At 38.7% G+C, this 13,013-nt stretch overlaps 1 protein-coding gene across 16 annotated transcripts in view; it reads right to left on the reverse strand.

Annotated features, from left to right (window-relative positions):
* Nucleotides 1-13,013, reverse strand: part of DLC1 (DLC1 Rho GTPase activating protein) — a 488,697-nt gene that overhangs the window by 23,423 nt on the left and 452,261 nt on the right. For 11 of the 16 annotated variants that reach the window (XM_072763589.1, XM_072763592.1, XM_072763593.1 and 8 more), the window contains 2 exons: nt 6,620-6,691; nt 1,327-1,408 (listed from right to left, as the gene is read on the reverse strand). In XM_072763589.1, coding sequence (XP_072619690.1) covers nt 1,327-1,408; nt 6,620-6,691 — 154 coding nt within the window. Of the gene's footprint in view, nt 1-1,325; nt 1,409-6,139; nt 6,176-6,619; nt 6,692-13,013 lie in introns of those variants that run through there. The other 5 variants (XM_072763595.1, XM_072763597.1, XM_072763598.1 and 2 more) reach the window with 2 other exon arrangements.

Below are 13,013 nucleotides of genomic sequence, written 5' to 3' on the forward strand. Positions count from 1 at the left end.
TCCAGATGTTGACTTCTCTCCCAAACTGTATTAGTGACACTTTCTCATTCCCTAATGACATAGGGCATTACACACTACAGTGTGGGACTTGGGATCACATTGCTTTCAGAAAATGTGTACATACCCTGGACATTTCTAAGCAGCCGTTTAATTGGATTTGAAAAGTGACAGGGTTTCTGTGGTTAATATGGCATTTTTTCCCCATCAACCATGAGAACTAGTCTATTTCCTACACCGTTCTAAAGAGCCTACCTATCTTTCCCTAACCACTGCTTAAGTTAGCAGATTCACAAATTGCCTTACATAAGAAAGGCAAAAAATAGTACTTTCGCTGAACTGCAATGCTTTCTTTGCTTACAAAGGAGAAATAAATACTGTCATTCTACCTTATAGATGTTTTTATAAGTTAAAATACGTACTGATAAGAGAAAATTCATTTCAAATTTACGCATAGAATCATGATGCGAATTTTTTTCTGTGTATAATTGTCCCCCAAAATTCAGCTTTTATAGCTTATAAGTTTTGAGAAAAATGACAAAGGGTGAATAACGTAAAAATGAATAAAATGTCATGAAGCATTTGAAAGGATTATCAGTGTCTCATCATTGTCTGCTACATGTTTTATCACTTCCACTTCATTAAACCCACCAGCTGCCCCTTAGCCTAAAGACCTACCAGCACAACGAACAAGGATTTCTGACAGTTTTATTCACATTTCACATCAATGCTCATTTACTGCCTGTCCACTGTAGCTTAAAAGCTGTGCTGAGTTATTTTACAGCCTTATTTAATCCTATTGTTACTTTTTTGTACCTGGGGAAGCTGAAGAGGTTCAGAGAAGCTTCTCTGGAATTCTAACAATGGTTCTTTTGACTCTAACACGCCATAACTCCCCCACCTCCCATTTATTCCTCTGAATGTGTTATTTTAATTCAATGTAACAGCAACTTTGGCTCTGATAGGGCACCTGGTTGGGACTGTACACTCAGTTACATTGCTTTTTAAAAAACTCTATTCCAAGTTTCCAGGCCATTTGAATGTTGTTTCAGCAATCATATGGTATTGAATATGGAATGGTCTAAGTACCTCCTAGGTCAGTATCATTTAATGGCAATACTAAGTAACAAGATGTTACTTATTTTAATTAAGAGGCCTATGACTTATAATGAATTAAATTACTATTACCATTCGCTAATCAAACACCTGACTTAATTAGTAGAACAAGGGTAAGCAAAAAACATTTTGATGTTAATATTTCATTCCTAAACCAAACAAAAAAAAAAAAAAAAAAGGAGGAAAAAAGAAAAAGAAAACATTTCCATTTACCTGCATAAAGCCTCAATGGCGTCTCTGTCCAAAAAGTCATGCTCTCTCTTGACCGAGGAAATATCAATGGGGAACAGAAGATCTGTAAGAAAAATAAAAATACATTTACTGAACACCTAAATTCTTGCCAATCTAGCCCGGTTTAGCAGAGGGAAAAAAAAAAGTAATTTCTTGAATACCTACTGTGTGCAGGACACCTCCCTTCCTATCAAGCGCTATGAGAGAATAAAGCAACTTTCGAGTAGTCCATCAGTGTCCTGAAGGAGCTTAGATGTAAAGCGGTCTGTAGACTCAAATAAATATCCCTTCTTGTCAGATAAGTAGTTCAAAACACTGTTCCACATTTAAACAAATTGTCAGGCAACAGAGCCCTGCTATAAATTATAGTTTAAGCCAGAATCAACACCAGGAGGATACTTCCTTTCAGCGTGGTGGTGGTGGTGGTGGTGGTGGTGTTGGTTGTCCTTCGTGTGTGTCTGCTCACATTTGATCAGGGGAAGAGGTCATGGAAAACTGAGCCAAGGAAAGGTCTACAGAACAATGGCAAGTGGTAGTAAATGGAATCTAACCATTTGCATGACATCAAAAGCTAAAGAGAATTCAGGATATGCTATTTTTAAACAAATATTAGCACTTCCATATGGCTTTTCAGGAGTTTATATAACTCCCCCTAAAACAAAAGGCCAGCTACAAAGCTGCTGTAGAACAATAGAAGCCCAAATCCTTTAATCTCTAGGAGAGTTCAATGCTCTTAGAATACTAGGAGGTATATCAGAACCAAAAAGGAGAAAGGAGGAAAAAGTCAACGTGATAGAAGAATTCCCTTTTTTTTAATCCCCTGTTGATAAATGCATCAAGAAGAGGAAAAGAAGACTGGCAGCACCACTGTGGAAATTTACAACAGCTCTGGAACTGCCACTAGATAAAAACAAGTTACTCTTTGGAGTCCCAGCTATTAGGGTATAATTGGTCTTTCCTGTAGAATGCTTACATAATATGATGAGTAAGAGTTCTTCGGTACACCTCTGTGGGTCAGGAATGGGCGAAATAAGTCAGCACAGCAGGAAACTGGGATTGCCATAACCAAACAGAAACAAAAACAAAACAAAACAAAAAAACAAAAAGCCAACCCCATGGCCTCTGAAATAGCTAATGCTTTATACTGGGATAGACAAGGCTCTTAGGAGTTCTGGAGATGCAAGTGATTAGCAATTTTCTAGTTCTTGGGTTGACTGTTAGATTTTCATAGTTTCCAACTTCCAGTTACTGGTTTCACAGAATGGAGCTCCTTATTCTTAACAATTTCTTTGCTAGAGATAATGGTTCAGAGTGTTTTTTTTTTTTAATTTTGGAAACAACATAATTAGCGTTACAGTCCAATTTTTTTGTTGAAGGCATAGAGTTAGATTACCTTTATTGTTCCCTGAATAACATAGGCAGACCAAGGAAGCAGCCCAGGATTTACAAAGACATATATGAAATTTAGTATTGCAGCAATTTATCTCTTCATTATTTTATAGACCAACTCTATTGGCATATAGTGAATGTAAACAACCAGGGCAGACTGTGAAACTCTTTGAAGGTTGTGACATTTTATTTCACCTTGAGCTATTAAATAATAGAGCTGATAATAATGAATAGATTTTGAATACTTCTAAAGGGTAACATCAGATCTATAAATGTAAATGAAAAGCTCACATGTCTGTTAAGTATCCAGGAGATCATGACTGTCTTATTTTAACAATTCTAACTTACCCAGAACTGTGTAACTATAAATTTCTATTAAAAAACAAACCAGGGATCCCTGGGTGGCGCAGCGGTTTGGCGCCTGCCTTTGGCCCAGGGCACGATCCTGGAGACCCGGGATCAAATCCCACATCGGGCTCCCAGTGCATGGAGCCTGCTTCTCCCTCTGCGTGTGTCTCTGCCTCTCTCTCTCTCTCTCTCTCTGTGACTATCATAAATAAATTAAAAAAAAAAAACAACCCCAAAAAACCAAAAAAACCCAAAAACTGTTGGGTAGGTAGGGATTAAATGTAAGAGAGAAGTGAAATAATTAAATGCATAATTTTCTCTTACTTGCCTAGACTCTTCTGAAAGGACTGGCTTTTGAAAGATATACTTTGTTAATGTATATAAGTTCTTCAGGTTAGGATTTAATCTTCCAGCTTGGGTTTAAGGGCAGGAAGTATAAATTGTCAAAGACCAAACTAAAGCAAAACAGGAAGACCAGGAATGTGTGGGTTGGTGTGTACTGTGTGTATACTCACCCTGCACACAGGATGAAGGACAGAAATTACTACCCAGAACTATATACAGTATATCCCTATATATACAAGTTCAAAAGACTTGTAATTGTGAAGAGATCCCAAATACATTCTGTGCAAATGTAGTCTGAATGTTAGGATTCATCAAAAAGTAAGACAGAGACTGGAAATGAGTCTTAGCAAACATACACTCACAAGAAAGTGCTGCTTGGCAGCAAATCAACACCAAAAATGAACATAATTGAAGGAAATTTGATTTCTAAACAGGAGAACAAAAGGAACAGAAGGACAGCCACCTTACTGCCACTGCAAATGCAATTATCTTTCCCCATCTCCAGTGGAGCTGTGAATTGAATGCAATAGAATGGTGGTCCCTCCCCAACCTTCCCCACCTCCAAGCCCTTCTGAAAGACAAAGATACTGTAAATGTTATTAGGTCAGAAATTCTCTCTGAAGGAAAGATAAGCAACTCCACCATAATAAGCATGCAGGTTAACCAAGTACCATAAGACAGAGAGAGAGAGAGAGAGAGAGAGAGAGAGAAAAGAAAAAGGAATTGGAAATACTCCCTATAATGTAGGAATAATAAAGATATTTTACATAGTCTAGCAATAAAACAATTCTGAATCCAACTTCATGGGAAAATACTGCACATTCAATCTGGGCTACAATGAGGAAGACTAGGCATTATAAATTAGGCAATGAAATAACTTAGCTGAATGAGCTAGGAAAATAAAAATGATCTCTATGGTCTCTGTCGGATTTGCTTCTGGGGAGCCCACCCACCCACCCCATAGCTCCTCAAGATAGCCTGCTAATCATGTCTAGCACTACCAAACTTACAAACTATACCCACTCTTAGTATTGGCATTTTGTTCGTGTGTTAAAGAAGGTTGGCAATGACCCCTAGCTCCACCCAAGAGCCCAATGCCACTGTTACAGGAAGTAGTCTGATTGTTATTACCCTACAAGAAGAGAAGAGTAAAAGACATGATTTTAAAACTATTTATTATGAGAAAAGTTGAACATCTTTGGTGAAAATATTTAAGTGACATCATTTCAATTCAATCTTTTAGAAATTTTGTCACATGGTGGCTATCTCCTAGCAATTCCCTTCCTAAGAAGCTGATGAAAAAGATGTATTTTTTTAGATGTAAATCAACCAAAATTATGTTTGTTTGTTTGTTTTTGAGATTCTGGCAATCACTTTATTCTTTGATGTCTGAATTATGTTTTTATTTCTATAAAATAGGTAACATTCATCACAGTGTTGGGCACCCCTGTTGCTGTAAATAGTGGCTTGTTGATTAGTTGAATGGATGGGATGGGATGGATAGGATGAATGAATCAATGAATGAGAGACATGTAGTGTCATCATCTCAGTAGAGTTAAAGAAACAAAGAATGCTCAAGGTAGAAGAAGCTCTGGAAGTCATTTAACTTACTCTCAATTTAGGAAATCACTTCACTATTCACCCAACCTTTACTTGAAAATTACCCATAAAAATGGAGTTCACTGGTTCACAACTATAATTCTCAGTAGAGTTAAAGAAACAAAGAATGCTCAAGGTAGAAGAAGCTCTGGAAGTCATTTAACTTACTCTCAATTTAGGAATCACTTCACTATTCACTCACTTTTGCTTGAAAATTACCCATAAAAATGGAGTTCACTGGTTCACAACTATAATTCTTTTTAAATGACTTCACATAGAGTATGATAAAAAAAATCCCACATAAATGAACATCCTATTCATCTTGCCACGTATGGTATGCTCCACCCACTATGGGCAGCCAGAGGCTCAGGATGAGTCACACCTGAGGAGCTCTTCATCCTTAGCCACAGTATCTGAATGACCCCCAGGGAACTGATTATGAAGTGAAGGAGTAAAAAATTGGAAATCGGCCTAGATCTTTCCTTTTTTTTTTTTTTTAAAGGTCCCTTTTCCTTAGTTAAAAATTTGAATGGCACAGAAAAAATAATATTCACTAAATGACAACCTAAACAAAAATAAGAAGTCTAATTATAACCTGGGAACTATCTATCTGCAATACATGACCAAGAAAGGCTTACTACTTAGAATAAAGAGCTGTTATAAATCATTATGAAAAGTGCAATCAGCTCATGAGAAAAACGGGCAACAGACATTTCACAGAAGAGCAAATACAAATGGCCAGATGATATGAAGAAACGAGTATTATCATTTATGATTAGGGAATTGGAAGTCAAAATATATCTGGTGATTGGCAAAAATTAAAGTCTGACAATATCCAGTATTGAAAGCACATGAACAGGATCTTTATATATTACTAATAGGAATGAAAATTCATACAGATACTTTTGAAAAATCTGGATTATAAAACTGAACATACACGTTTTCTATTACATGGTAATTCTGCTCCTCAGTATACAAATTATTGCAGATGTACCACAAGACTACAAAACAGTACAAGTATGTTCATAAGCCTACAGTTTATAAAAGCAAAACAGAAAAAGCCAAAATGCCCAACAATCAGAGTATGAATGAGAATAAACTGTGGTCTACTCACACAACAGGCTATTACACAGCATTCAAAGCAAGTGATCTAGAGGGACACACAGTACAGAAGAATCTTAATATACCAATTAGTGGAGAAAATTAAATCTTACAAGATTACATAGAGCATAAGACCCTTTTATAAGGGTAAAAGCAAATTTATAAAACTTTATATATTAGGAAAATGCCTTTAAAACTATATAAAAGGAAAGCAAGAAAATGACAAGTTTCAGGATGACAGCTACTTTGGGCAAGGGGTAGTGGAGGGACCTAATGGGGCAACACGTTGGGTGCATTATTATCAAGGTCCTAGCTTTTGTTTTGAGTGGTGGAGGTCTTAGGACTTGCTCCATTGTTTTCTTAATGAAATATTTTAATAAATGATAAAATATCGGAAAATAAATTGTAGATCAGTGATATCATGAACCAAGGATATGAACATGCTAATTTAAAAACAACCAAAACAAAACAAAAATAACATTCCCCTACTCACCTTCGTAAAGCTGTGCATACTGGGGGAAACCTGTTGCCCGTAGCCAATCACAAGCTTCCTTGGCTTCAATTTCTGCAACAGAACAGAAGAAAGACAAAAATGTCAGTCATGTGTACCTCAGCCTGCTTTCTTCCTTACCAAACTCTGATTTTGTTATATACACAAAATACATCTCCTGACAATGGCTAAGCAAAATAAACAAACAAACACACAGTTCAAATGGTTTAAAATATGGTGCATCATTTTAGACTTTAAAAAATGCATTTTTATGTATCGTTCCTTAAAAAATAAAAATGGGGTCCTAGCAGTAGGTTACTCTGTGCTGCTTCTATGTTCTGGTTACAAATGACTGTGAAAATAGGGTGTAACAAGCAGGTTGAAGAGGGATTAAATATTTTGGAGCCGAGATGGTCTAACCTGGTTTACTTTTCACATCAACAGATGGCCACAAATACATGTGACGCCCTGGAAAAGACTAACCTGCCCAAAGGAACAGACTTTCCCCCAACAGGATGCACAGAAAAGGCCCAGGTGCCATGGCAATGTGCCTTAGGTGCATCCAGAAGTAGAGGCCAGGCTGCCAGGTGACCCAGAGGGCATTAAGTCAATAAATCCCACAGTCTTGGCAGACTGAAATGCCTAATAAAGCTCTACTTCCTTGTGGTTAACATCTTGTAGATAGTATTGATAAACAGAAAGGCCAAGAAAGAGCAACTGACACACTGTGTTCAAACTCACTCAAGCACATATTTACAATCCTGTTAAAACTGACTCAGAGAGGAGGTCCAGGGCACCTTCATTAGTTTCTCTGCTTGCACAAAAAAGTATCCTTTCAATTCTTCTTTCCACCTTTCTCAGGCCATTAGAGTACTTAGGTGTATAAGGTGATTCACTCATTTATTAATGTCTCAACATTGCTTAATTTATTCTGGATTCAAATCTTTATTAAGCATCTCTCCTCTGAGCCAGATGGAGGTGCACAATCCATATTAGAAGTATACATATCTTACTTTTGCCTAGTAACTTTACAGTTCGAAGTATTTTTTCCCTATTATTTCATGAGCTCCTTGGCCTGTAAAGAAAGGCAATTAAAAACACTCAAGAGCACCTGGGTGGCTCACTGGTTGAGAGTCTGCCTTTGGCTCAGGCTGTGATTAGGGATCCTGGGATGGAGTCCCACATCAGACTCCCTCCCCATGGGGAGCTTGCTTCTCCCTCTGCCTATGTCTGCCTCTCTCATGATTAAATAAATAAAATCTAAACAACAAAATAAGAATTGTCCACTACGAATTACCTGTACTTAACATTTTTTAATGTAATGACATATACCTTGTCTCAGAAAGGAATGAAAGCAGCTTTACATAAAATCATAAAATAAACATTTTCCAGAAAACTGTATTGCTGGAAAAACCTATAAAAGCTCAACGTTTTATTTTACAGAATGAAGAAACTTTTTTCTCTATCTCTGTGGCCCCTGCTCAAAGACAGACATGGAAAGAAAAAAGGCTATGTGTTTGTTTAAAAAAATATTTTAAATAACTCACTCCTATTTGGAGGTTATTTCCATGGAACAGATTGTTAGACTCTGAACAATGGATTATCAAAAAGTATATGCTCTTGCTTTCTTAATATTTTATTCAACAAGTGGTGAGTAACCAGAAATTCTCAATGTCCACTCTTTTTTGACTATATTCAGACATGACACTGGGTCAGCATATGCACAAAAGCCTTAATTAGACACACTTTACCAGCTAATATTGCCACCTCTTCAGACCATGTTCCTGATTTTCTGATTAAAATGGCTTCCTGCTCATAGGCACGTAAGATATGAGGTATTTTCTTAAAAACCTTTACATTTATTTATATAATGCCTTACAAATTACCAAGCATTCTCATATATATTGCTTAAGGCCCCGAGTGATTTCAGGAGCCCACAGATGCCTACTGCTGAATTGTCATTCTCTTACTCACTTCCCAACACTAAGGAAAATGAAAAGCTACCAAATGACCACAAATTCGTTTAAAAAGCTATGTCCAGGGGATCCCTGGGTGGAGCAGCGGTTTGGCACCTGCCTTTGGCCCAGGGCGCGATCCTGGAGACCCGGGATTGAATCCCACGTCAGGCTCCCGGTGCATGGAGCCTGCTTCTCCCTCTGCCTGTGTCTCTGCCTCTCTCTCTCTCTCTATCATAAATAAATTAAAAAAATTAAAAAAAAAATAAAAAGCTATGTCCAAATAGCCACTCCGCTTAGGGCCACGTGGTTAGAAAGAATTGATGTGAGCAGGGAAAGGCTTGCATCTTCAGCAGATAATCTAATTAAAGGCTGAAAATGGCTAAAAATCAGTATTTTCAAGAACTTCAGAGATCCAGAAATGTTACCCTCCTTTTCCCTACCCTGAAATAAATGAAAATGTGTCTTTCTTTTGAATATGAAACACGGGAAATAGGCAAGTCTCTATCTCTCTTACATTTAAGAATGCCCACTCATGAAAACTTGGGTTGCAGAACAAATGGAAACTCAACACACTGTGTCTGTAGAAATCAGAATGAAAACATTGGAAAAAGTGTAAAAAGTTGTCATTTTTAAAAAGATAAATGGAATAGTTCTTGACTTCACTCTTACTCATTTCCAATTATCAAGAGAAAATGGTAATAACATTCGAATGCTAAGTACTGATTTAAAGAAAAAATCAGTATTTCCATTTTATTTAACATGAAATGAACCTATGTCTACATCTAAGTCAGGTAGAGAACACCTTTCCTAGTTTCACATGCCACCCCCCCCCCCAATGCAAACCATTACTTTCCTTCTTGTCTCTCAACTAAAATTCCACCTCTCAATTCTCTCCTCTCTCAGAGAAACCATCACACCTCCAAAGCTACAGCCTTAATCTTGTCTCTCCCTCACAAATTCACTAGAGCTCCATTGCTTGGAAAATCTAGTCTAAATAGCTCTGTGTGGTTTTCTGGGCTCTCCATGAGGCAGGCAACCTAATTGTTCAGCACCCTGTATTCACTCTATCTCCTAGCCATAGGACGCTCACTGCTCATCTCACTATACATCACTGTGACTTCCTGGTATGAAATGCTCTCCCATCTTCTCAGTGTCAAATTTCACTCGCCCTTCAAGGTCCATCCATCCCAAATGCTGCCTCCTCTAAGCAGATCTCCCAGATGCCTCTTGACAATTCTATCAACGGCTAACTTTTATTGAGTGCTTACTATTTGCAAGGACCTGTCTAAGCATTTAAGGCATATTAATTCATTTCCTTTTCACGTTGATCCTAAAACACAGATTACTAATATCATCCCCAAGATACAGAGGTGAGGAACTAAACAAAGAAATAACTTCTTTTTTTAAAAAAAATTATTTACTTGAGAATGAGAGAGCGGGAGCAGGGGGGGAGGGGCAGAGGGAGAAGGAGTTGAGCAAGGAGCCCAACTTGGGGACTGGATCTCAGGACTCTGAGATCATGACCTGAGCTGAAGACAGATGCTTAACCAACTGAGCCAACCAGGTGCCCCGAGAAATAACTTCTTAGAATGGGTTTTCTTTACATTCAAATACCATAGTAGAGAGAGAACTAAGACTAATAAATAAACAAGGCAGGGGCTCTTGGGTGGCTCAGTCAGTTAAGTGTCTGACTCTTGATTTTGGCTCAAGTCATGGTCTCAGGGCTGTGAGAGAGACTCCTGTGTCGGTCTCTGCACTGGGCAGGGAGCCTGCTTACGAGTCTCTCTCTCTCTCCCCTTCTTACCCCTTCCATGAGCAAGACAGTTTCTTCCCTTAAAAAATATAGAACAACAAGCAACACTTAAAATATTAAAACCATGTACATATTGCATTTCTTAGTCACTAAATCCTGATGTCTGTTTTTGGAGGCCTCTCACTGGCTCTAAGGTATGACTTTTTCTTCAGTATATGCAACTATGAGGATGACTTTTAAAAAATATTCTCTCCACCAGGCAAAAATGCAATCAGAAACTAAAAGTACAATGGAAATACAAGGTCACTTTAATACCTGGATTTTCTCTGAGCAAACAACAGACAAAATGTGTTAAGGAGGAAACAGGAAATATTTATTGGAAACAGCTTTAGTGGTTAGTTGTATAAGATGAATGAGGTCCAGGAGACTCTTTTGCGTAAGGCTGGGAGCCATTTAGTCCATATTTGCACATTTCCTGGCACTATGGGATGACCCTATCTTCCCCTTACCCCTCAACAGTGAGTTAAACAGAAATCCCCCAGCGCCGTCATCATTCTGTTGAACCCGCTGATCTTAACTGGTTGAGCAACAGTAATTGGGTCCAGGATGTGATTACTTCCATATTCTGTGTGCCCTACCTTCACAGTGGGAACTGTCAGGCTCTTTGCCTTCTTTGACAACATGCTACCAAAATCAAGACTCAAGGCAAATGCCACAGCTACATAGAATGTAGCTGTTAAAAGTCTAAGGAATTGGAGGAATGCAAGAAAATTCAAGCACTTTTCAGATTCCTTGGATTCCCCCAAATATGACAGACCTATGGGTAAAGATCCATGGAAATGCTGATGCTTTTACAACCACAGAGAAGCACCTTAAGCTATGTGAAGGCAGGTAGTATTTTCTAATCCAAAACAAAATTCATTTCTCTCCCTTGTTCACACAGATTAATTCCAACAGAAGGAGAGTCTTCTTAGCGATTTTCCAGCCTCCAATGAGTTGGCCAAGTTTACAGGACTGCCACGCAGCTGGGCCCATACATACTGGGCAGGTGGGCCTCACAAGTCAGCCCACTGGAGAAGAGCACCATGGCTTTAAAACCCTGATCTCAGTGGTTCTCAGCTCTGTATGCAATAGGCACCATGTTGGGAGCTTTCTAAAACCACCAACCACCACCCACTCCCAGGCATTTGGGTTTTCTCAGTCTAGGGAGTACCCAGGAAGCACCTTTTTAAAAAAGCTCTCTAGGTAAATTTAAGGGCAGCCTGGATTGAGAACAACTGATCCAGACTACACTGCTCTGTATTCTTGCTTCAGGAACTCTTTCTCCCCAGATTATTTCAATAGTGTCCCAACTAAATTTGGTGATAAGCTTTGCCCCTCCCTGTCCACAACAAATCTGTCCTAGTCCAAGAGTACCTGAACCCTGGATTCGCTTTTATGAAGCACATAATTCATTATGTCATCCCCCTGCTTCTGATTCTTCAATGACTTTGTCACCTTCCAGATACAATCCAAACTTCTCAGCAGACCCACAACCTTCATTTGGCCTCTGCCTTTTCCATTTGGCTCCTGGAAGGCCTCCAAATGCAAGCTTTGTTCATCTTCCCGAACTCCTTGGGGTTCCCAGGAGACACCATGCTCTCTCATGCTGCGAGCTCTTAATCTGTTCTCACTACCACCCCAAATTTCCCCTTCTCTCTATCCCATCAACTTCTCTGCCCCATCTTTCCCCCCATGCTGGGTGAGGTGCACCTATCAAAAGCTTCTTAATTTATTTGTATATCCTGAGAAGATGACTCTTCCACATTGGAAGCACAAATATAGTTGTTTGAAGGAAAAGAGAATCCATTAAGATTATCCTTCCTTCAAAAACAGACTAAGAACTATAATATGACCCTCTTTCTTTTATCAATTAATAAAAATAAATGTTAAACAGACACAATTGCCAAAGAGTAGTTATCAGGAGTTACCTATGTAAAATGAATTCCGAGATGGGCTAGGTCAGATAGCAGAATGCATATATTAGTATTTATTACACTCTAACGTTATCTAATCACAGCAAAGATTTTGACTAGCAACTAACAACACTCCTACTCTCAGATGCCTAAAAACATTCTGAACATCTGGTGTGCATATTCTGAAAGAAACCAGTTAGGAAGCTTCTGGAAGACCAGTTGATATTAATTCTAAGGCTGTTAGCCCAACAGTAGCTGACCCAGGTCCACCTTTAGGTATATTCTAGTATAGTCATACATTTAAGTGAAGCCAATCATCCTTCATTTTCCCCTTTACTCAGTTTTAATTTATTGAACATCTACTAAGTGTGCTGTCAGCTGTGGTCAGGGATAATCAGACACAGGTTCCTGTCCCGAAGCAGGAAGCCAAATGGAAAGGTAATTCACAGTTGAGTACATGGTGTCCCATGATTCTCTACTAAGGAAAGATCTGGTTTCCTAAGGGCTATTCTAAGGCCCTTGTGTTTGTTAAGTCCCAAGTGACCTGGTACAGGCAGCAACGAGTCCCCATGTTATAGGTGAAAGCCCAAGTCCTAACTATGGCCTGCACACCCTCCCTTCTTCATACACCACATCGGTCACCCCATCTCCCTGTGGCTATCTGATCCAGCCACATTGGCCTCTTCTCACCCACCCTGTACTCCCCTTCCTGATTTATTTTTCCCCTTCCA

This window comes from Vulpes vulpes, chromosome 7 (assembly GCF_048418805.1).
Source record: "Vulpes vulpes isolate BD-2025 chromosome 7, VulVul3, whole genome shotgun sequence".
NCBI classification, from domain to species: domain Eukaryota; kingdom Metazoa; phylum Chordata; class Mammalia; order Carnivora; family Canidae; genus Vulpes; species Vulpes vulpes.